The following is a 25,525-nucleotide window of genomic DNA, read 5'->3' on the forward strand; positions in this document are numbered from 1 at the left end:
AGTTCCTGACACACGCAGAAAGCACATGGCACCGAGCATGCAAGCCCCGGAGGAAACGAGAGGGGCCGATCCAGTATATCATGTGTCAGTTTGATTAAAATAAAATGACAGTTGTTCTTCATGGGGAGCTATTGAGAAGAGCTAAGGAGATTTGTGTTGAGGATGTAGAAAGCATAGGATGTCTCCGTTGAGTTTGGAAGCCATTCTCAAGGTCAAATGGACTTGGCCATGGCCTTGGAAGCCACTCTCCAAAAGGGTGAGGACTTCCTTTTGTTCCAACTCCGGGTTAGGGGTCGGCACAGGGCTGCACTCAGCCAAAGCCAGTGATCCCGTACGTGTGGTCTGGGACACTAGGTCCTTGAGACTCCAGCCATTTGCAAGGTCAAACTATTCCCAAAGTCAAAAACGTGATTGGTCTTTTTCAAGCCTATTGAAGTTGAGCATCTCATCTCACAAGTTACCACATACAAAAAAAATTTAATCCTCATGGGGCTTTCAATTGAGGTGCTAACCTCAAGGTCAGCAGTTTGAAACCAGCAACTGATCTGAGGAAGAAAGATGAGGCTTTCCACTTGCGTAAAGAGTGAGAAACCCACAGGGGCAGGCCTCCCCTGTCCTACAGGGTCTCCATGAACCGGAACTGGCTCAGTGGCAATGAGTTGGGTTGGGGGGTTAGTTTGAGTGGAACCTAACGAAAATACTCAGTTGTCTGAAAACTCACTGCCATTGAGTTGATCCTGACTATCGGTGACCCTGTGGGTCACAGAATACAACTGCTCCATAGGGGGTCTTGCTCGTCATCTTTATGGAGGTGGAAGCGGCTGGTCAAGGCTTTCTTCCATAATGCTGCTGGGCGGATTTGAACCACCAACCTTTAGGGTAGTAGTTGAGTGCAAACTGCTTGAGCCTTCCAGGGACTTGAAAGTTTATAAAATATTCTTTCCTTTTCCCATGACCTATCAGTATTGGGCTGGGTTTTCTTTGCCCTAACTGAAACGACATATTGCAGCAGATTGCAGTCAGAAACAGAGGAAAATCCAATTGTGTTTTACTAAACCAGGTACTAAAACAGATTTGAAAACCCATGAATGGGACTCTTCACACTGAAAAATCCTTGTTAGGAAAATATAAATAAAAATACTTCTATATACTTTTTAACATACAAATACAAAAAATGTTTTACAAAATATGTTTTAGGTAATATTGGTAGTGGGCTTATTACCATTTTGAATGAATTTATAAATATTTATTTTTGCTTTAAATTTCTAATATGATAAATATCAGTAGACATAACCTACTTAAACCAAACTTTAAATATATATATATATGGTTCTTGTAAACTTGCCATGTTGGGGTTGATCTACGATGAATTTTGTCATTGTGAGTAGCCTTCTGGAATGTTGTTATGTGTTTTTCTGTTTGTATGTGAAACCCAGGATTCTCTGTAGGTTCAGAGACAAGAGGTAGAATAAGGGTATATATATATTAGAAGTTTACAAGAACCATTTTTTTCATTGCTAATACCTTTTGTCCACAACATAAACTTCATTCCTACGCCACCTAAGGCCTGCCTCTATGGATTGGCGCTTCCAGAGCTGTGAAAAGTGTTTGAGATCTCTCCCTAATTATGCACAAGCCCAGTGTGGTGTTTTGCATGGATCACGCATACAGCGTTCTTTCATTCCGTCTGCCACCTGTCAAAATTTCTATATTAAGAGCCAAGTATGTATTGCATGAAAACATGATGACCTTTTCTCTCAGTTTAAATAAACTCCAATGCAATTGGAGTTATAAAAAAAAGGAAAAAAAGATTTAAAGTGTATGTGAGAAGAAGCTGAAACTTGCTCTCGATTGTAGATGACTGGAAGCAAAGAGAAGAAATAATGAAGTAAAAGAGTTGAACATAAAATTTCAAAGGAATGATTAGGGCAAAGACTGTACAGATGTGCTTTATACAATTGATGTATGTATATGTATGAACTGTGAAAAGAATTGTATCAGCCCCAATAAATTGTTAAAATTAAAAAAAAAATTTCAAAGGGCTGCAGTGGAGTGAAATTTCTTTTTTTTTCTTCCCAAAGAACATTTTCTTGGGAACGCTTACAGATGTCCTACCATTCCGTAGTGCAATCCCCTCAAGCAGCACTGGACAACTGCTACCACAGTCAGTTTCCAAGCATTCGCTTCCTTCTTGAGCGCCTCCACATCAGCTCCTCTTACCACACTCTCCTCCATAGGAACCCTTATTCTAGCTCTTGTCTCTGAACCTACAGAATCCTGGGTTTCATATACAAACAGAAAAACATATAGCAACACTCAAGAAGGCTACTCACAATGACAAAATTCAACATAGATCAACCCCAACATGGAAAAAAAACAAAACACACAAAGTATCGAAAATCAGATCAGGCCCAAAGTGTATCAAACGGGGCATCAACTGACAAGGTTTTAACCGTTCAAGTCAGGTTGATCATTTTGATCTCCTATCGTCATCTCCAATACTCTCTGTATTGTAATCAGTTCATTCCCATCCCTCCATATGGATAGAGGGAAATCACCGGAGGCTTGTTTTCTGTGTAGATCTCGCAAATGACAGGGCTTCCCCTGTCGTTCACAGCCTTCTGCCAATCAGAATCTCACAACTTAAGCTCTGATACGATTCCCTCCTTTGGCGTTGGATTATACAATTTGTCAGCCTTGGACACTGGATGTTGATGTGCTTCTTCCATGTGGACTTAATTGACACCTCACTTAGATGGTTGCTTGTTTGAAAACAAGCCTTTAAGACCCCAGGTGCCATTCTAGCTGAGAGTAGGGCACCATCTACTCTCTTCGCCCCACCTTGATAGAGTGCCTGTATCTTGTGTTTCCTTCGTGAGGGTGAGTATTGGGAAGGGCTGCGTTGTGAGAAATAATTGTTCTTGAATTGGAGCTAAGATTTCATGCATGGGCGCAATAATTTTTCAAGGTGTGAAGTGGTCTTAGGACTAAAAGAAAGCTTGAAAACTATTGAGCCAAACCTTTTAAGACTTTCTATGATAATGAAGACGACACACAGTTCGATGCTGTTATTGTTGGGTGCCATCAAGTTGGTTCTGACTTACAGTGACCTTGTGTACAACGGAGTCAACCGACCCGGCCCTGCACCAGCATCGCCAATGTTTAGTGGGGCCCGTGGTTGCAGACACTGCTTGAATCCGTCTTGTGGAGGGCCATCCCCTTTGACAAGCATGAGGTGTTTCTCCAGAGACTGGCCTCTCCTGTTAACGTGTCCACAGCATGTGAGACAGTCTCGCCATCCTTCCTTTTAGGGAGCATCCTGGCTGGGCTTCTTCCAAGACAGATGTGTTTGTTCTTTTGGCAGTCCGTGGTACTTTCGGTATTCTTTGCCAAGACCGAAGTTCAAAGGCAAACACTTTCTTCGGTCTTCCTTATTCAGTGTCCAACTTTCACATGCATATGAGGTGATTGGAAACACCATGGCTTGGGTTAGGGGCACCTTAGTCCCCAAAGTAACTTCCTTGCTTTTCAACGCTTTAAAAAGGCCCTCTGCAACATCGGATTTCTCGACTGCTCCTTCTATGAGCTTTGCTGGTGGATCCAAGCAAGATGACATCCTTGACAACTTCAATGTGTTCCCCATTTATTATGATGCTCCCTATCGGTCCGGTTGTGAGGACTTAGGTATTCTTAACACTAAGTTGTCATCCACACGGGAGGCTGCAATCCTTGAGCTTCATCAGCGAGCGCTTCAAGTCCTCCTTCCTTCAAGCAAGTGCCTTGTCCTTGATGCGGGCCACCTGCACATTGCAGGTTCTTAATAAGACTTGCTCCAAGCCTGAAGCCTCAGCCTTCTTCATATTACCCAGCTTCTCTGATTATTTGCTCATCACGGGGTTGAGTATTTGTAGTGTTCTCTTCGGAGCTTATCCTAACATTACTCAACTTCACGCAAACCCTGTGAGCCGGTGTCACTTGGCCCTCGGCCCAGTGCTATTGCTGCGTCCTACGCCATCTTTTGCTCAGGTCCAACTGGATGATTTCATACAGCAGGGTCGCAGCGCCGCCTCTCACTGCCCCAGTCAATGACCATCTCATTGACTTACTTGGATAAACAGAGCCTTTTTGATTTTCGTTTCAGCTACAAAAAATATATGAAAGTTTACATTTCAAATCTTTTCCCCCGATCTGAAAAGACCTGGACATTTCTGCAAAAACGTTGTCTGGGAGGTCTCTGCAGCACACCTGTCCACGGACCTAGCGTGGTCACTCCGCATACACACTCGGGATTCCCCGACACAACTTGCGAAGACGCTCACATGTGTGTTCAGCAGACTTCAGTGGAAGACAGAGGTTTGATGGAAAATCCCGGCTTGCCAGCGCTGAGGCAGAAAGTGTGTCTTGTTTCTGAGTTGTGGGCTCCAACACGCGAGAGCTTAAAGGACCGGCCCAAACGTGAGTTCTTCGCTCCAGCTTCACGTACGGAAGCGTGTACAGGTTCGCATCTCCGGGGGAGACCCTGAGTAGGGCCAAGAACTACTTTTCCCCAAGTCTTTGGGCCTTTCTCCAGTCATTGTGTAGCCACTTGTACGTAAAACTAAGTTTCTCTTATCTTGTTTTAAGGCCGTTGTGACAGTAGAGATCAGCTAGACAATGTTGCTTTTGTGAGATTCACAATGACAGGATCCTATAACTTATGAAATGGAATATTTTGAGGACCACTAATTATGCTCTCCCCAGTGTTCATTTGTGAAAGAAGGCACAGAGGGAAAAAAGTAATGGTATTGAAGTATATAGATATATGTTTCTTTTAGCCATTGAATCCACTGGCAATGAAATAAGAGACTACATGAAGGTGGGGGGGGCACCTCAAAACAATATCAATCTTTTGTTGTTGTTGTTAACTTAAAAGACAAAGAGAATTGAGAGGGGTCACTAATCACTAGGGGTTTCATGCACCCTCACAGCACCAGAGCCCCATCCTTGGCGCATTTCATTTAATGTTGGTACATTAAATTTTTTAAAAAGTGCCGCCCCAATGATGCACTATAATGAACACACACATAGGGGTTAAATTAAAATGAAAGATAAATTGCTCAAGAAACTGGGAGCAAAATTAGTTTTTCAGAGTTTTTTGTTGTTGTTGTTGTCATTGTTGGTCTTTTTTAGACCTCTGATTTTTCTAGAGGAATTAGAATTCTTTGTCTCAGCTCTTTCTTCTTTGACTGATAGGCTCTGCCTAAAATAGACTCTCGTGTTTTATTCCTGCTAGATTGTTTTGTTAAAATTATATTTCATTAATAAAAATGATCAAATAAGCAATATCCAATTAAGAGATCAGCCTACACAATACGGAAAGCATACCCCCCCTTTTTGTCATTTTATAAACTTACGAGACAATTGGTTCCTTTGGCCCATCAGTCAGCGGCAGCCCCCTAGCCTGTGGGTTAAAAATAGCTGAGCTGGTTTGGTTTAGCTGGATGTAGGACAGGCCGCCACAGAGCTCACGCTGCCATATGTGACTGTTTTAATCGTCGTCTCACCAACTCATAGATTTCTTCTCAACGTTTTGGTGCAAAACCTGGCTGAAAGGTCATCCTTTTCGTGATGTGCTGGCTTAGAGGATGTAATGCCCACACATCGCCGACCACGGCAATATAGTATGCAGTTATCAGCTCCTTAGCATTCACTTTTAGGGTTCCAACAAGTTAGCGCAGCCCCATTGGCCGGTGGCATGGCGTGGCTAGTCTTAGGGAAGATTCTATAGCAGGACTGACTGTGACTCTAAAGAAAGCGGTGAAGAGGGCAGGGTGCAACTTGTATTACCAAGTGCCTACCTGAAACTGACCATCTTAAACACCCTCTGGAAATACATTTTGCAGACAAACTGAAAACAAAATCAACCTACTTTTTGCTGTTGTTGGTGTTGTAATGTATGTAGAGGAAAGAAAATGACTAGTCACTTCTGGTTGAATTGCCATGCTTTCTGTAAGTACGTGCCTGGTGCACGAGACAAAGCCAGATTGTGTCTAGCTGAAATCCTCTCCAAGTATTCCCAAAGGAAGTGGTGTATGAGGGGAAAAGGAACTTCCTGCTAGTTTGCTTTGTTGTTGTTGATTTTCAGAGCATAATGTGAAAATTCTGTCTGTGGATTAGGTCTACAAGATGGCAGCGGAGAGTTATTTAGACGCAATCTCCAAAAGTCATTTTATAAAAACCTAAATCACAGCCAATACTCTGATCAAAGCCCAAGTCTTAGTCTCTTGTGAAAATGTATAATTGGACTTTTAAAAATGCTCAGTTGAAAAAAGTACCTGAACTTGGTTCAAACTCTGAAAACATACATACTAACCCGTCTTCCTTTGGAATGGGTACTGAGTTAACAAAGCTTGCTGCGACAGCAAGCCCTTCATATGTGCTATGCATTTGTTTAAATCAAGCATGTAGCAGTTAGAAGATAACTAGATTTCAAACAATCCTTTCTGATTCTCATTATGTTGACTAACCTCTGACCTAAGACATATTCAGCAAGCCCCTTTGAAGTTTTGAGATATTTTCTTAAAATTTTATTTTGGGGGTGGGGGGTGGGAATCCACTTTCAGTGCTAACCACGACCTTCTGGAGGCTTCTGTCCATCGAGCTTCTCTTTGGGGTTGATTGCGTGGAGCCTTCTGAAGGGTCAGAGGTGGGGGTGTAGGAAGGAGGTCGTTTGGGGGCGGGATGGGGTGGGGGGAGGCCTTCTCTAGCACTTTGGTGCCTGCTGATATCGCACAGCCCTATTTGTTTGAATACAACGGGGAAAGCAAACAAGGCTTCCCCAAATATCAGGTCAGGGCCACAATTAGTTGCAGAGGCAAAAGGCTCTCGCACCTTATTCTGCGGACATGAGTCAGTTAATTGGGCCTGCAATTAGACTCTCTGTGCGCAATCAATTACAAGTGCAATTTCTGTGTGGGAACTAATTTTGTGTGCCAAAGTCATCCCACCCAAACAAAAGCCTAAGTTAAAGTTAGAATGACGTTCAGGTCTGTCTTGCCGTACTCAGTGCATGCTAAGAAAGAACGAATTCCTTCCCGGAGCCCTAGAAGAAGATGTTCTGGGCAGCTCAAGCATTGTCTCCAAGTACGCAGATTCTAAGTACTAGACTTGGGAAAGTTTGCACTAGTAATATTTTACTGATTAAAACATAATCTTAATTATATTCATATGTATACACACATATCTGTTTGCTTTTCACATTGCCGTTCAAATGTGTTCTATTTCTATACCACCTGTAAGTACACAAACACAGGTACTGAGACATGAGTTCGAATAGGTTGCCTTGCAGGGGTCTATTGCAGCAGATCGCTAGTGCACTACTCATTGTGAAAAACCCTCACCAGGAGAGAACGCAGAATCTCGAGTTTTGCAGTCTGTCAAAACGCTACCAAGTGAACTTGAGAAATTTGACCCCACTGAAGAAATTTAGCACAATGTAGGCAGGTTAAACACAACAAACAAACAAACAAATCCCAACCATTGTGACAGCATCTCATCTTCTAAAAAAGAACGTCTGGTGCAAATTTCTCAAATGCCCCATGTCATTTTGGCATACCTATTTTACCACTATGTTGCAGACAACCGCTTTTAAGTTCCCCAATTCATAAATGTAATTAAATAATTACATTAGTGCTAATTAACATGAAACTGCAGATTATTTAAGCGCAAAAAACACTATTCAACTTCTTAATTATTCTTGTTCACACAGCATTTCCTTTTGCTCAGGCGCCCTAGGTGCAAATAAAGCATCCCATCTGCTCGTAATTAGAACTAAATAATTTCAGAGAATGTAGCTTATCATTTTGACTGCACATTTGATTAAAAACAGTGTACAAGCAATATCCTGGCTTATTGCCGTGACAGCCACAACACACACAAGCCAGCGTTCTTCTATCATTAAAGAAGATCGAAAACATTATCTGTTATTTCAGGGGGAAAAATACAACTTTTTAGTTCATTTCATACAGATGAAAGCGAATTACTGCAAATCACCTCTCCACTGAATAGCAGCCCCCACATAATGACTTTATTTGCTTAATCCCCAAATTAAACGCCGTTTCGAGCGAGGGCCCTGTGTTATTGCTCTCATCATGTCGAGAACATTTTCCTGCCGAGACCAATTTGAATAAAACAAGGGGCCTTCCTTGAACTCAATCAAGGAGCCATAATGTGGTTGGTAATAGAGGTTGCTGATAGATTTGCAGGCAAAAGTGTTATACCTAATGACGGGACATGGATAATAGTCCTGCTGGAGGTCCTGATGCGATTCCAGTTGGCTGCCAGATGCTAAAAATCGAGAAGAGCATTGATCAGTGACAGGAAGCTGTAGTGGAATCATCTAGACAAACTTCAGCTGGTTTTTCCACTGTACAGTTAAGCCAGGCATAAATTATATTAATTGATTTAATTACATACTTAAAACATCTTCCCCAATTAATTTAATTAGGTGGCTACATGATGCTACTGGCAGGGGAAGATTAGAGAAAGCTCACTTAATTAACAGAATATGAATGAAAAAAAGAGAAAGCAAACATAAATGAAATTGTGAGCACTAATTAAAAGGCTGTCTGCAAACTTAAATACTTTCTGACAAAGTGGTGGCAGCAATGCAGACGAGAGAGGATTTCTCCCCCCGACAAGGAAAGTGCCAGAAGGTATCAATGGGGAAGATAGGTAGTGCCGTTCAAAACATTGATTTTTCTGACAGAAGCACCTAGTCACAAGGAAGGGACTTCCCCCCACCCCCCATCCTTTTTTGTCCTGCTATAGAAAAATTGTAACTGATTTTGCAGCTGAAAAAAAAATCCAGATTCCTGATGAGGGTTAAAATATGATGCACAAGCGAATATAGCACTGGAGGGGAGTTGGAGGCAAGGGAGGCTGAGACCGAGGGTAGCTGGAAGATTAAGAACCAACTTATAGCAATCGCTGGAGCAAGAGATGCTGCGAGAAAGCGGTCCGGCGGGGCAGCCGCGCGCACCTGGGCTCGGATGCGGAAATTCTCCAGGTGTCTCTGCCGCGATGCCTTCATGATTTTCCGCAGTCGCACCTTGTGGCAGTATAAAAGCCAGGCAATGGCGATCACGCCCGATGCCCATTTCTGCTTTCGGTGAAGGAGGAAGAGCTTTCTTTGCCTGTAGCCCTTCCACGTGGCTTGGATCTTCAGGACGGCTTCTAGCTTTCCGTCTTGGCCCTTGTACCTCTGGCCGGGGGTATTTAGTATCTTCTGGATGCGAACTGGGTCCTCGACCACGGCGAGGAGGTGTTGCCTGGTGAATTTGTTCTTCAGCTCGAACTCGGGCAGGATGGCGACCAAGTTGTTCCCTTTGATTTTGACGTCGGTGATGGCATAGTCTTTGAGAAACTTCTCCACTTGTTCCAAGAGAGAGAAAAGGTTTCCCCACGCGAACCAGAAATGCTGCTTGAAGGCGACAAAGTCGGCAGCTGTCTTGTCTATGTCGCCATTGTAGATGTAAAAGTCAAATTCCCAGGGGACTTTCGGCTTGGGAGATTCCGTGATTTTCATGAACTGTGGAAAGAAAGCGTTGCCAGCGATGAAATATCTCCTCTAAAGAGAGATGCTAGAATTCATTTAACACAAACTTGTCGTATTATGAAGGTCCAGCCAAGGTGGATCAGAAAGTATATTACCAGAAGACCATCTTAGGGGTCACTTAGAGCTATTAATATTTTAAAAATAATTTTATTGGGGACTCATATGACTCTCATCACAATCTATACATCCATCCATTGTGTCAAGCACATTGGTACACCTGTTGCCATCATCATTCTCAACACATTTGCTTTCCACTTGAACCCTTGGTATCAGCTCATTTTTCCCTCCCTCCCCACCCTTCCTCCCTCATGAACCCTTGATAATTTATAAATTATTATTATTTTGCCGTGTCTTTCACTGTCTGATATTTCCCTTTACCCACTTTTCTGTTGTCTGACCCCCAGGTAGGGGGTTAAATGTAGATCCTTGTAATCGGTTCCCCCTTTCTAGCCCACCACCTTCCCTGCACCCTCCCAGTATCATCACTCTCACTACTGGTCCTGAGGGGTTCATCCGTCCTAGATTCCCTGTGTTTTCAGTTCCTATCTGTACCAGTGTACATCCTCTGCTCTAGCCAGATCTGTAAGGTAAAATTGGGTTCATGATCGTGAGGGGTGAGGAAGCATTAAAGAACTAGAGGAAAGTTGTATCTTTCATCGTTGTACACTGCACCCTGACTGGCTCGTCTCCTCCCCATGACCCTTCTGTAAGGGGATGTGCAGTTGCCTACAGATGGGCTTTGGGTCCTCACTCCGCCTCATTCACAATGATATATTTTGTTCTTTGATGCCTGATCCCTTCGACACCTCATGATCACACAGGCTGATGTGCTTCTTCCATGTGGGCTTTGTTGCTTCTGAGCTAGATGGCAGAGCTATTAATATTTTTATAAAGGTGTATTAACTGCTCAAGATAACTGATCATATAAAAATTATATATATAGTATACATATATATGGTCAACCGACCCCCTAATCTGTGTTGTACTTTTTGTACAGCACACATGGTCTTAGAGAAGGACGTTTCTGCTTTCTTGTTGATGTATAACGGACCCACCAATCCTGAACAAACAGGATGCAATCTTTCTCTGCTGTCTTCAGCATGACTTCACATATCCCCATGAAAGCTGCCCTGAGAGCTCTGGTGGGTGGGTGGCGGAGCCGGCTGTGTGGGGGCTGCTAACTGGAAACCACCAGTGCCTGCCGGGGAGAAAGATGAGGCTTTCTACCCCTGTTGAGAGTTAACCAACAATCAGACTCACTGCCATTGAGTCAGTGCTGGCTCACAGTGACTCCCTGTAGGTTTCTGAGACTGTAACTATTTATAGGAGTAGAAAGCCCAGTCTTTCTCCCACAGAACGGCTAGTGGTTTACCAACTGCTGCGCACGAGGGTGGGGCTCTGTAAAGACACACAGTCTGAGGAACCTACAGGGGTAGAGCTCCTCTGTGCCATGGGGTCCCTGAGAGCCGACGTGGACTCAATGGCAGTGAGTTTTCCCACCCTTCTGGCTCTCTCCTTGGTCATTCCTTTTCTGGGGTGGTAGTGCCTTCCTGCTGCTTCTGCTCATGTCCAGGGAGGATTCTTGACATGTAGTGTTTTGGGCCATCAGCCTTGTCATTCCCTAGATTTCTCTCTTGACAAATGTGCTTTCATTCGTCCCAGGGATGTATCTGGGACTATCCCCAGGTAGACTAGAGTCTGAAGTCACATACCAAATAAGACCAAGGAAGCACTTGCTTTTCATTCCTATCTGTACTGATTGGTTTGCAAGCCATGAAAAGATATCACTTTTATTTGTAAATGTCCAGAGGGGCTCGCTGAAAATAGGACAGTGGGCAATCTAGTATGTATTTACTTCCCTTATACTTTTCTGTATTCAAAAAAAGAAGAGCAGCGATTTTTCAAAAGATGAACAGAAAAGGTTGGAGTGGCAACCACAATATTCGGAGGGGCTTGCAAACATTCATAGAAAACAGCTTGAAAAGATGATGGCTTTTCTACATGGATGTTAGAAGCCTCCACATATAATGCCCGCCCCGCCTCCTTGAGTGTTTAGGTCCATTTCCAACCGCAAGCACTACCGCGCATGGGACCTGTTACACTGGAAGCACAGGCACCGCGCCCAGGCCGGTGTCCCCGGGGCCTGGAGGGTGGTGAGCAGTCCCTGCTGTCTGCTCTGAGGCCTGCTGTGACCTGACTGTGAGCATCACATCTTGTTGTTTAGGGAGCTCAGGAATAGATTGTCTTCAAGATGTAACCTTTTTAGGTGTAGACGGACGTCCTAAAATGTTCGTCGAAAAATGGAATCGGGTGTTTCTGGAGGCTCTGCGTGGAGTGTTCCAGCTAGGGCGACTGGGACATGGCGACCTTTGGTAGCCCCGCGACGCCTCTGCTGTTGCATACCGGCAGGCGCTGGCCAAGGATCAGAAGCAGGCGGCGCAGGTCCGACGGCACGCAGCCCAGCAAGAGAAACCCACACCTGGAGAGGTGGGTGTGGGTCATAAACCTTGAGGCCTTTTCGAGCCCCAGATCAATGCTTATTTCCCCCAGTTTGGGGCTGTTTCAAGACTCAAATTGTCCAGCAGTAAAAAGACTGGGAAGAGCAAAGGCTTTGCCTTTGTGGCGTTTGAGCCATATGATGTTGCCAAGATACTTGCTGACACAATGAAAAACGACCCTTTTGGTGAGAGACTTGAAGTGTGATTTCATGCCACCTGAAAAAGCCCATGAAGAACTTTCCAACGACTGGGGTACTCTCCTTTCAGAGCCATCCCCTCCGGCAGTGAAACGGTATCATAAGAAACGGACACTCCCGGAGAAGCTACGGCTGGAGAAGTGATTTAGAAACACTGAAAAATTGCTCAGGAAGAAGTTAGCTAAAAAAAGGGATAATTTATAGTTTTTCTCTATAGGTTTTACCGAAATGTTTCAAACAGTGATCTCCAGGTCTCTGCGAATAGCCAGGGCTCGACACCTGTGTGCACACCATCCTATTTGGAAAGGCGAAAGCCGGAAGTGGCCACATTGAATGACGATGGAGATCCTGAAATCATTCTCAGACAGCCTGTACTTGATGGCCAGGAAGAAAGTCAAGAGACTCAGCCACCACCGACAAATTCAGGGGAAAAGAAGACGACAAAGCAAATAGAGACTGAGTGCATGATACATCTTTTGGACAACGGGCAGTTTGGTGTTAGGTCTGGGTGCAGTAAGAGGCAGATATCGGCACAACGCTTGAAGGACAAGGACCAGGGCAAGTACACACAGCAGACAACTCTGCTCACCTCCCCTTGCTGAAACACTGGGCTCTGGATGTGGCCTGCTCACGCTGCCGCTGCTAATTTTGTTTTGTCTTCATATTTCAGAGTTCTCTGTAATTTATACTCAAACAGTGACCAGCAAATAAACTTCCTACTGTCATTTAAATTAAAAAAAGAAAGAAAAATGGAATCAAAAGACGATGGAATTTTCCCACAACCTTTTTGACACCTCCCCAGTGAGCCCATCTTTACCAAAGTATCGAATTCTTTTGCTCGCTACATTTTGGAGAGGTTTTGCAAAACTACCAAGCAAACAAAAATTCAGTCAGTGTTGCCCTGGTGGTGTTCCTGGTGATGCGCATGGCTGGTACCTTGGGCTGCTAACCAAACGGCTAGAGCTTGGAGTCCATCCCAAGGTGCCTCAGAAGAAGCACCTGGAACTGAGCTTCGACATCAAGCCCGGGGAGCACAAAGCTGCTGTAACGCACGCGGGGTCACCATACATAGGAATCGACTTGACAAGGCCTGAACTGGGACTGTATAGTCAGTTCTAGGCTGAGTATTCCCAGAAATGAGTTTGCTCATGCTTTGACTTCCCTTAGCAAACAAACAAACAAAATCGCCGACCTTAAGGAGCAAATTCAAGGCAGGAAGCTATCTTAGAGAAGTGTACATCCAGTGACTTACCAAGCACACAGATAAGCAAAAGAATATTCCAGCTAATACCTGCAAAGGTTTATTCCACAGAAAACCCAATTAGCCAAGTCTCTGTGATGGGTGGAAGGCTGCAGACAAGTTCTCTCAGTAACACACTTGTCTTAGTTTCCTTAGGGCACCTTCAATTTTTTTTAAAGGTCCAGTGGCTTCCAAGGGCCTCACCTGGGCCAATGAAAGCCAAAGCAGAGAGATCCGCTCAGAAGGTCCTGGCAACTGCTTTGGGGGGTGTTCCAAAGAAGGTCATCTTGATGATTCCATCAAGGGACACAGAAAACTCATGCAGTGATATTAGAAAGACGTTTGAAGACCGTGAAACCTACATCGTGGAGGAAAGGGCCAAGAGAGTTACAGCAAGAAGTTTGCCTCCCAACTCGACAAAGCTCATTCTTCAAGCGCAGCCCAGGCTTCCCCAAGACAGTCCACGCTACAGTACAGCCCTGATCTTGCCCCTTCAAATTTCTCTTTGCCCCCAAAGAACATTTCAACAGGATGGATTTGAGTCTCTCGGTGCTGCCTAAACTGCAGGTTTGATGCGGTCTCACTCAAGGAGTTCAGAATTCTTCAAGGAAAAATCAAACCGATGGAAACACCACGTTTGGAAATGCATGAACCTAGAGATGGATATGAAGCAATAGCTTCACGTGTTGATGTTTTGGTCTCATGAAAGTTGCCATGATTTTTGAAGTGATAGATCTTGCTTAACCTTCTGTTTACAACGAAAACATCATATCAAAAACAGAACCCTTCCAGTTCTGTTTTCTCTGCCCCCCTTAGGTTTGGGGCAGTGGGCTTACTTAAACTGGCATCTCAAGCGAGAAATGTCGGGGAGAAAAATGAAGTGTCAAGTCCGCAGAGGTATTCCAGTAGCTTTAGAGGCAGACTTTAGACAGCAGGACGCTTTTATAGATTTTGACGCAAGCACTGCTACATGGCATAAGAACAACGGGGAAAGTCTGCGTGCCAAAACTCTGGCCCTTTCCCATCTAATCAGGGCGCCTAGAGAGAGCGCAAGCTGCCTGGTAGATGACTCCCTTCTTCTTGGCTGGGCAAGAGCAGAGCAGCGCTAGGGACGCAGTGCCTCTGTCAGCAGACATCCGTGCAGGCAGGAGGGGTGCGACTCCTGGTAGAAGACAAGAGGCACATGTTCCAACAGAAATGGCCTGTGGCTGTGTTTCTGCCTCCCCTCAAGAATGCATTCTGCTGCCGGGCAGGTCAGAATTCAGAGAAGAGTGACAGCCATCATCCGTGAGACACAGACATGCAGAATCATCACAGATGGGCATTACGGACCTGGCTGGTCCCTCCAGTCATGTGTTGGATTCTATCAACAAGACCCCTTTAAGAAGTGAAGCTATGGATGGGAGATTTGCCAGCAACTCTAGCCTCCTCTGAGATGCTCGCCTATTGAGAAGTCCTTGTCTGCATAGAATCGTAGGGGAGGGGGACCATCTATGAAGATGGGGCAGCCCACGCAGAGGAGCAGAAAGGTGAGGACTGCGGAGTCTGCTGCAGCAGCGCCTGTCCATGAGGTCGCCTCCAGCAGCTGTGTGCCTGGGCAGGGACATTTCTCCATCTTCAGAAGGCATAGCCCTGGGGTGGGGGTGGGGGTGAACAATTTGCTGTTTTAGCACAAAGGGACTGGCCACCTCTCTACCTTCTTGGATGCTATTCCAGTAAAAGGGCTCCACTCTTGGCCATCCAATGGACCACTCGGGCACTGGGAAGCTCTGGGCTTGGAGTCGGCCACAGCATAACTGTAGCACATCTGTCACAGAGAGTGCTACACTGGGGAACACTTGAGCCGTAGAGCAAGAAAAGACATTCCTCTCAAGAGAAAGGCTTCCCAAATTAAAGCCGTGCATCAGCATGGCGAGATCCATGGAGCAGGTAAAGACAAAGCTGCTGCGCAGCCTGCGAGGAACCAGAGCCCTGATTAAAGGTCACGCCGGGTTTCAGGTGCTGCTCCCTTCCGAGATGCTCAATCCGCTATTTATCTCCATGAGCTCGTCGTCGACCCTTATCCGTTACTTTTTCTTTCTCTCTCCTCCTTTCCTCGGTTTCTCTCCCTTCCTCCTGCTCTCCCCGTCGCCCCCAGACCCGCACCACTTCATCTCTCCTCCCGTTCTGCCTCCCTGCCTTCGCCTCTCCCTCCCTCCCTCCCTCCACTCCAGTTAAGACACATTGCACAACAAGGCGATGCACACTGACTCAACAGCAAAGCTGTGTCCTTTCGTGGGGATGGGTCTGGATGGAGACAACCACATTCTCGCCATGTTCTTCTCAACTCGGTGAGCTCCCTGCACTTACTAATTGGCCCCCACAGAGCCTCAGCCTTGTGGCCCTGGCCTGATTGCTAGCCTCCCGCATTAAGCAACCGAGTCAACTCGCTGGGAAATTTGTAAAGTGTAATCAGGAATTAGGTAACCTTGAGAGTTTCTGGACCAGTTATATAGGAAAAATTCTAAATCTAAAATAAAATTAAAAACAAAGAAGGCAGAATGATGATTACTTATGTCAATCAGTCATAGAAGTGAAGCAAAACCTGACAGGCCCTGCCTTACATTCTGAAATAAAGAAGCAACCACCCAGAGGAGAAGACGTGCATTTCTAAGTAGAATGTCTTTACGAAATGTTTGCTTTTTATGCATGGGGCAACCAGTGGATTTAAGTTGTGGCAGAGGATGCGGATATTGGGCACCAACAAGATCATCTGATGGTAAGCAGTCAAGTATTAAGAATAGTCCAACCCATCAAAGAACTAAAAATCATATCAGTGGGTGCCCACCTTCCTGATACGATCAATGAAGACAAACTTGTACATAAGCAAATGTTGGGAAGAAAGCTGATGGTGCCCGGCTATCAAAAGATACAGCGTCTGGGGTCTTGGAGACTTGAAGATAAATAAGTAGCCATCTAGTTCAGAAGCAACAAAGCCCACATGGAAGAAACGCACCAACCTGTGTGACCATTAGCTGTCGAAGGGATCAGGTATCAAGCATCAAAGAACTAAAAACCATATCAGTGGGTGCCCACCTTCTTGATACGATCAATGAAGACAAATGTGTACATAAGCAAATGTGGTGAAGAAAGCTGATCGTGCCCAGCTATCAAAAGATAGAGTGTCTGGAGACTTAAAGGCTTGAAGATAAACAAGCGGCCATCTAGCTCGGAAGCAACAAAGTCCACATGGAAGAAGCACACCAGTCCATGTGATCATGAGGTGTTGATGTGATCAGCTATCAATGACCCAGAACAAAAAATCATATCAATATGACAGAGGGGGAGCGTAGAGTGGAGACCCAAAGCCCATCGTAGGCAACTGAAAATCCCCTTACAGAAGGGTCACAAGGAAGAGACGTGTCAGTCAGGGTGCAGTATAGCACCAATGAAACACACAACTTTCCTCTAGTTCTTTAATGCTTCCTCTCCCCTACTATCATGACCCCAATTCCACTTTACAAATCCAGCTAGACCAGAGGATGTACACTGGTACGGGTGAGAGCTGGAAACACAGGAAATACAGGATATATAAACCCCTCAGGACTAATGAGAGTGGCCATACCAGGATGGTAAGGGGATGGTGGGGAGGGGAAAGGAGGAACCGATCACAATGATCTACATATAACCCCCTACCAGGGGGATAGACAACAGAAAAGTGGGTGAAGGGAGACATCTGTCAGTGTAAGACATGAAAAAATAATAATTTATATATTATCAAGGGTTCAAGAGGGAGGGAGGGTGGGGGGAAATGAGGAGCTGATACCAAGGGTTCAAGTAGAAAGAAAATATTTTGAAAATGATGATGGCAACAGATGTGCAAATGTGCTTGACACAATGGATGTGTGTATGTATTGTGGTAAGAGCCCCCAATAAAACAATTTAAAATAAATGAATAAATTGTGCACACCCAATTTGTAGAAGGCTATGGGGGACACAGTGGGAACCCAAAATCCATCTGCAGAGTCTCTCGTCAGATGAAGTCTCTGGCAGATCCCTCTAGCCACAGACGAGAGCCTTGAAGAGCTCTACTGTCAGACAGGAGCACTGGACATTTGATTATGGCAGATCAAACCACAGGGTAATATGACACTCGGTCAGTTGACCTCCGCCTTGACCCAGCCTGAATTTGCTCTAGGCTCAAATATGTTTCAATTGTCCCCCAACAGAAATTTCTTCTCTGGCTTTTCAATTATTTGGGATCTTTTCTTTCTTACTCTTTATTTTTATTTCTAGCTTTACATTATTATTCCTTCTTTCTGTTTTGTTTTGTGTTTGTTTCTATTACGTTGCCCAATTTATGAGGCACAAAGGCATGGATGTATAAAGACAACAACCGATGCCACGTTTAATCAGGGCCCGGGGCTTGAATGTGGGGGGGAGGGAGCACTAGAACGGATTATGATGATGTCTATACAACTCTTTTGAAACGTGACTTAACTTTGGAAGGATATGTGAATTTTATATCAAGACAAATACTAAAAAAAGAGAAGTCAAATTTGACCAGTGGTTATCATGGGTGAAGGAGGAAGAAATTTTGCTTAGGGGACATTTAGTTAATGGTAGTTGAATAATTTGGAAAAGGATATCAATAATGGTTGCGTAACACGAAGAGTATAATCAATGGCATTGAATTGTACATGCAGAAGTTGAACAAGAGAATGTCTTATCGTGTATATTTTTTGCCATGATTCAAAATATATTTACATTAATACTAATGAGGACATGAAAATGTTCTAAAATTGATGTGGTGATGATTGTACGGCTCTTCTTGATGTGGTGGAACTACTGAATTGTAAGATATATGGATGGCATTCAATAAAATTGGTTTCTTTTTAAGAGTCACATGGTATTCAGAGAGTCCTCATAGTCATGTGCTGGAATCTTGGAGTTGGAGGGGTCTTGAAGGTCACCTGCTCTTATCTTCCTTCCATTGAATAAATGATTGTAGGCCCAGGGAAACAAGCCTTGGCCTGAAAGCTTGACTCAGTGGGGCTCAAGTCCAAACCCTGTCACTATCTGCTATTCTTGGACAACTTAATAACCTCTTTGAACCAGAATTTCTCATCTGTATAAATAAGAGGCCCCTGAAAGGTTCCGGTGGGAATTGGAGGTCCCAGATGCAGAGAGTCTTTTTGCTCCCCGTCTGCGGGATGATTACTGTAGGTGAGGTGAGTCTCAGAGAAGGTAGTGATTTGCCCAAGATCACACAGCTAATTGACAATCCGGCTAGAAAGCACTCTGTGAAAATAGCCCTTGTGGAAATAGTGGAAAGAGCTAGGAGGCAAAGGGCATTTATAGAGGTCTAAATAAAGGCATGTACATATGTAAATACATTTATATATGAGGAGGGGGAAATATACTTATGTGCATATATTTATAGGTTTAGTATTAAGGTAGCAGATGGTCATTGGGCCTTCACTCAAGTACTCCCTCAATGCAAGAATACTTTGTTCTATTAGACTGGCATTCTATGATGCTCACTTTCCTGATGCAATCACTGAAGACAAAGCGGGTGCATAAGCAAATGTAAAGAAAGCTGATGGTGCCCGGCTATCAAAAGATATAGTGCCTGGGGTCTTAAAGGCTTGAAGGTAAACAAGCAGTCATCTAGCTCAGAAGCAACAAAGCCCACATGGAAGAAGCACACCCGCTTGTGAAATCACGAGGTGTCGAAGGGATGAGGTATCAGGCACCAAAGAACAAAACTATCATATCATTGTGTGTTCACCTCCATGATAAGATCACTGAAGACAAATGAGTACATAAGCAAATGTGGCAAAGAAAGATGGTGGTGCCCAGCTATCAAAAGAGATAGTGTCTGGGGTCTTAAAGGCTTGAAGGTAAACAAGAGGCCAACTAGCTGAGAAACAACAAAGCCCACATGGAAGAAGCACACCAGCCTGTGTGATCATGAGGTGTCGAAGGGATCAGGTATCAGGCATCATCAGAACAAAAAAAATCATATCATTGTGAATGGGGCGGGGGAGTGCGGTGTGGAGACCCAAAGCCCATTTGTAGGCCACTGGACATCCCCTCACAGAAGGGTCACGGGGAGGAGACGTGCCAGTCAGGGTGCGATGTAACAACGATGAAACATAAAACATTCCTCTAGTTCCTAAATGCTTCCTCCCCATCCACTATCATGATCCCAATTCTACCTTGCAAGTCTGGTTAGACCAAAGGATATACACCGGTACAGATAGGAACCAGAAACACAGGGAATCCAGGGTGGATGATCCCTTCAGGACCAGTGGTGTGAGTGGCGATACTGGGAGGGTGGAGGGAGGGTGGGTTGGAAAGGGGAAACCGATGACAAGGATCTACATATAACCTCCTCCCTGGGGGACTGACAACAGAAAAGTGGGTGAAGGGTGACGTCACACAGTGTAAGAGATGACAATAATTTATAAGTTATCAAGGGTTCATGAGGGAGAGGGGAACAGGGAGAGGGGAAAATGAGAAGCTGATGCCAGGGGCTTAAGTGGAGAGTAAATGTTAAAAGAGAAAATAGCCCTTGTGAATGTGTTGATGGAGACGATGCAGTTTGGTGGAAAACTGGTGGGTCTGAAGAGCTAGTCTGTCACCAGCTTCCTCTGTGTCCCCAGGAGGCTTCGGGTTCTATGCGCCTAATTTTGACATCCTGTGTCTCAGACTTAATGTGTCACCTCTCCTAGAATACTTTTTGTGAAGCTCCTGGAGCTGGTAAAGCCTTTAAAACAAGGGCAAACATCTCCAATGTCATTATTTCATGGACCAAAGTATCAAGTATCTGGATTTCCCCCCCCCCCCCCTTTCAGTAGGTAGAAAGCGTCTTTCAGAAGCCTTAAAACTGCAATCGATGAGTCTCGGTGGCTCACCTCATCTCGGTGGCAGGATGGTTGTGAGCAGAGCCCCTTAAGAGGGATGTGTCATTTTTCTGGGGCTTCAAAGTCAATACAATGTACTTCGGGTCACGGAGCCTGGGAAGTGCAAAGCGTTTAAGGGTCATTAAAAGTGTGAGTCAGCGCTGCACACCTTTATGAAAGAAATAAAAGGCAAACAGGGGACTCACTGAGCAGAGGCAGAAAAAAGAAGAGAATTGATTGTAAGAGCCCTTCCGATAAGCAGCAATGTTCTCGGGGTAATCTTGGCAGTTGTTTGGGAGGGAATTGTTCAGTGAAGGCTTCCTGCACCCTGAAACACTTGCTAAAGGAGGAAAAGCCCCGTCTCGTCTAGATGTGTGTGCTCACAGAACATAAACGCTCCAAGGATCAAAGTCTGTCTGAGGGGCAAGCAGAACAGAATCAGGAAGATTTTACAAAAATAAGTAGATGGAGTATGTTTTCTGGAAAAGGAGCCCTTTCCCTTGTGGGACACGTTTCATTTCCTGCTGCATTGATTTCATTTCCTTCTGCTACCTTCTAATATTCTCTGAGAGAGCGTGACACAGCGAAGTTGCCACATGGGACAATCATGACTGATGGGAGGAATCTTCTGGGGATATGGACAGGAAGCCTGGCAGGACAGGAAAGAAAAGCAGCCTCGATTCCCAGATTCCAGAGAAAAGACACTGCCCCCACAAGTGCAGGAAAAAGAGCAGGCCTTGAATAGGACCTGGATTCTCATCAAAATAAAACCCGACGTTTCCAATTTTCCCGAGAAAAATATGTCGAGCAAATCCATTGATCACAGACCACTAAAGAATCCTTGTAGAATTCTTAAAACATTCTACCTCATCATACAAGATATATATTCCACTTCCTCCTCCCTGGTGGTATTTATTACCAGTTAGATTAAATATTTCTTTATCATCTGCCTCTTTCACTAACCACAAGGGCAAAGGCTTTAGTTTGCTTTTTCCCTCCTGTGTTCGGAGTGCCCACGACACTACCTGGCATAGGGAAGAGGTCATGGTCACTTAGGCTGCATTTATAGCACAGCCCTGGCTTATGGCTTATGGTCACACAAGCGACTTGCAGATCCAGAGGCTTGAGTTCTGGAAAACTAATAGAGAAGTGGGCTCCTTGGATCTAAAAGTGTCCCTACCACTAGGATGTAGCTTGAACAGCAAGAGTTACATGCAAACATGAACAATGCCCACAGCAGTTTTATTTCCAACAGAGGGAAAATTGGACATAATTTAATATCAGGTAACAGGATGATTGAAGAAATTGCAGTACACCTGTAAGATAGAAAAGAGCCCTGGTGACACAGTGGATTACACATTGGGCTGCTAACCGCAGGATCAGCAGTTCAAAACCACCAGTCTCTCCCAGGGAGAAAGATGAGGGGTGCTATTCCCACAGAGAGTTATGGTTTCAGAAACCATTGTGAGTTGGAATCAACTTGATGTCAGTGAGTTTAAGAAAGAATACAATGTACCCATTAAAATGTCCTTAAAGAGTTTTACATCATGTGTGCCAGAGATTATGATAGAATGTTAAGTGCAAAAATTCAATGTACAAAATAGCACAGTTGAATATTCAGTATGATGCTAACAAGAGATATATGTTAAGATTTAAATAACGCTTGCTTGGGGTTGTAGTTTTACTTAGGTATTGTTTCCTGAACATTCCACATTTTGTGGCTCGCTGGCCATTTACCCTTTGAGCTGCTCAGTGAGATGATGCTCAGAAAGGGGGGAACAGACCTCGCACAGAATCTTCATCCTCAGTGGCTTCTTCCAGGGGGGGGGGCTCCATTTGGCCAGTGAATTCCCAGTGAAAAAAGATGTAATTTTTAATGCTTATCATACTTTTTATATTTTAAAGACTGCTAAATGGGGACCGAATCCACATATCATACAGTTCAGTAGTTCACCTGTATCGAGGATGCAACCTTGGCCACAATCAACTTTAGAAACGACAGTTTTCCGGCATCGTGAAATTTTCATGCCCAAAATACATAGACCAGGGTGTCAATTTCTATTGAACTAGAGAAAATGGGAAAAGCAGTTTTAAAAGATTCCTTTTTCTCTTGTTTTTTGTGACTCTCCCCGTGTCCCATCTTTCTCAAAGATGATTTCATGACAGAAAGTGCAGACAAACAAGAGCCTCGGGTTTCCCTTAGAGTCTCATGTGCTGTCTGTCTCAGGGTGCCGCATTTTCATTCTTGTCAAAGTAAGAGCGGCTTCTTGTTTGCTTTTTAAAAAATCATTTTATTGGGGGCTCATACAATGCTTTATCACAGTCCATCCATCCATCCATCGTAGCAAGCGCATTTGTACATTTGTTGCCACCATCATGCTCAAAGCATTTGCTTTCTACTTTGCTTTAGTCGAGTCAAGAGAAGAGACGGGATGGACGGTGCGAGGTCCCGCTAGACGTGGCGTGCCGATGTGTTTCACTCGACAGTTTGTAAAGCATAAAGTCATTTTTATTTCAGTTGCTTTCTCACTCAGTGACACTCTAGAACAGGGTAGAACTGCCCTTATGTGTTTCCAAGACTCTTAACCAGAGTAGAAAGCCCATCGTCCTCCCTGGAAGCAGTTGGTGGTTTTGAACTGCTGACCTTGTGTATCGCAACCCAATGTGTAACCCACTACGCCACCAGGGCTCCTCTTGAATTGCTTTACGTAGTTTAATTTAAGATGAACTTTTATATGTGTTTTTTTTCTCCAACATTTACTGTTTTAGGTTCAGGAAATTAGGTCCCCATTCAACAACTCTTACACACATTGTACCCTGGCACTGGTTGCTCTCCCAGGAACGTCGCTCTCCCCATTCCCACGCAACCCTTCCTGGTCCCGTCTCTCCAATGTCCCTGCTCTCCCTCACTTACTCATTTTTGCTTTGGGGCAAATGTTGCTCTTTCAGCCTCTTGTAGTTGGCTGTTCTCAGGAGCACATTCCTCATAAGTGTTTTATTGGCCATTTATGTAGCTGAGAGGTGACCTCTGGGAGTAGCCTCAGATCCAGGTGGAAAGGGTGCCTTAGTATGACAGTCTTGTGGGTTGTTTACATCTCTATTAGGGTAGTAAGTCTGGTCTTTTGGTGTGAATTTCCCCTCCTTCTAACCAAGACCTTCTATGGTGCTCCTGGGCAGAGCAAGTGGGTCGGTAGAAGGTAACCAGGCACCGTCTAGTTCCTGTGGGCCATCAGTCCTGTGAGTTAATTGCTTCTTTGAATCTTTGATTTCCTTCGAGCACCTTTGCCTCAGGTGGGAAGAGACCACGTGTTATAGCTTGGACGACTGCCCATCAATTTTCAAGACCCTGTGCTCGCCGAACTAGCATGTCACCCAGTGTCTTTATGAACTACATTCTGTCCATCTTCTGGCAGGGCATGACTCTTCAGTCTCCCTTACCCCAGCTTTCACATGCACACGAAGCCCCTGAGCATGCTGCGGCGTGAGCCAGGCACGCCTTTGCCCTCAGAGGAGATCTTAGGTTTTTAACACTCAATAGAGGTCGCTTGTAGTAGACGCGCCCTCTGCCAGCTGACTTCTCGACTGCTGCTGCCATGGGTGTTGGTGGTCTGCATATCCAAGTAAAGTGAAATCCTTGACAATTCCTGTCTTTTTCATGATGGTGCTTATTTGTCCAGGTGTGAAGATGTTTTGTATTCTTTAGGCTGAAGTGGAATCCGCACATACAAATGAACACTATATCTATTTATGCACACCATACACTCGCCCGTAGCTATGTAGCACACACACCTACCAGGAAACCACTCACGAATTTTCAGTGGTTATCAGTTCTTGCTGAACGGCCTATCTTAGAGCGTTTACGTTCCCAGGTCTCCCTGGTCATGTCTACCTCACTGGGCTGCATTTAGCTCGGCATAACATTGCGCCGACGCCCCCTGGTGGTGTATTGGTGTTTCTTTCACCAGAATTAACGTGTTTGATAACCATCAGAAAATGTTACTTTCTGGGCGTAAACCTACTCTGAACTTCGTATAAAAAGTGATCTCACACAGTGTCTGTCCTTTTGTGATTAGCTGATTTCATTCAGCATCACAGTCTCAGGTTTGTTCGTGTTATGTTTTGTGTCATCGCCATGATGCGATCTTGGTGTGCAGTAGTCCATTGTAAATATGTACTACATTTTGTTTATGCGTTCATCTGTTGTACACAATTAGGTTGCCCTCCCCCGCCCCCATTTTGTTTTTGTTTGCTACGGTGGATAGAGCTATTCCTCACGGATTGAATAGCTTGTTATTTAGCATTTTGCGTTTGTGACTATATTGGGAACGACTGACCATTTTGCACTTCAGCTTGGTTTCCTCCAGAGCCAGCTCCTAGTGTCCAGAGCCAGCTCTCCAGAGGCCCCTGCTGGTCCCATTCCCACCACTGGAATCACAGTGGCCGTTCTTTGTGCAAAGGAGGCAACTGAGGCAGATATGGAAGGAGCTCTGTTGTGAAAAGGACGAGCAAGTGGCTAGAAAGACCAAGGAGGAGGGGAGTGTGGGCGCGGTTATGATCGATGTTCATTCGCGAGGCCTGGAGTGACCAGGTTGTGTGGCAGGAAGGGCACTGTAGGAAGCTCGGGGCATATGGGGCTGCATCAAAGTCTGCCTCCTCCTCCTCCTCCTCCTCCTCCTCCTCCTCCTCCATGGCCTGGCTGCTGAGCAACTCTTCCAAAGAGCTCTTCATCTCCAGGGTTTTGCCTTGGCGTCAAGCCCTCTAAGCCCAGCAGCACACGACTCATTTCCACAAGGCCTTCCGCAGCAGGTGGTCGCCGAGGGGCAGGGAACACCGACAGCAGACCCCATCAACAGCGTGAACCCCTTGCCCCACTGCTTGCTCAAGCCTCAGAGGCAGTGACTGTGCTTTTCGCCCAGCCCCCACGGCCCAGGTTCCCTTGATGGCAGGACTGTGGGGTCCAGAGCACCGTGGTGACAGGGCACAACCGTTCTGAGTGTCTGTGCTCTGGGGTCACCTACAGCTTCTTGCCTTCTGCTGACGGTGCATAATGGCTCAGTCTTTGAAACCTAACCATGTCACTAAGAAAGACGTGGGGATAATCCTGTGAC

General features: G+C 45.0%; 1 protein-coding gene and 1 pseudogene across 1 annotated transcript in view; one reads left to right on the forward strand and one right to left on the reverse strand.

The window, feature by feature from the left end:
* Positions 1-25,525, reverse strand: part of IQCH (IQ motif containing H) — a 208,742-nt gene that overhangs the window by 110,668 nt on the left and 72,549 nt on the right. Inside the window, exons 7-8 of the mRNA XM_075535753.1 lie at positions 9,020-9,568; positions 8,259-8,325 (exon numbers count right to left, since the gene is read on the reverse strand). Of these exons, the coding sequence (XP_075391868.1) occupies positions 8,259-8,325; positions 9,020-9,568 (616 nt within the window). The remainder of the gene's footprint in view (positions 1-8,258; positions 8,326-9,019; positions 9,569-25,525) is intronic.
* On the forward strand, positions 11,046-12,892 carry LOC142430987 (MKI67 FHA domain-interacting nucleolar phosphoprotein pseudogene; annotated as a pseudogene).

Source organism: Tenrec ecaudatus, chromosome 17 (assembly GCF_050624435.1).
Source record: "Tenrec ecaudatus isolate mTenEca1 chromosome 17, mTenEca1.hap1, whole genome shotgun sequence".
Lineage (NCBI taxonomy): Eukaryota > Metazoa > Chordata > Mammalia > Afrosoricida > Tenrecidae > Tenrec > Tenrec ecaudatus.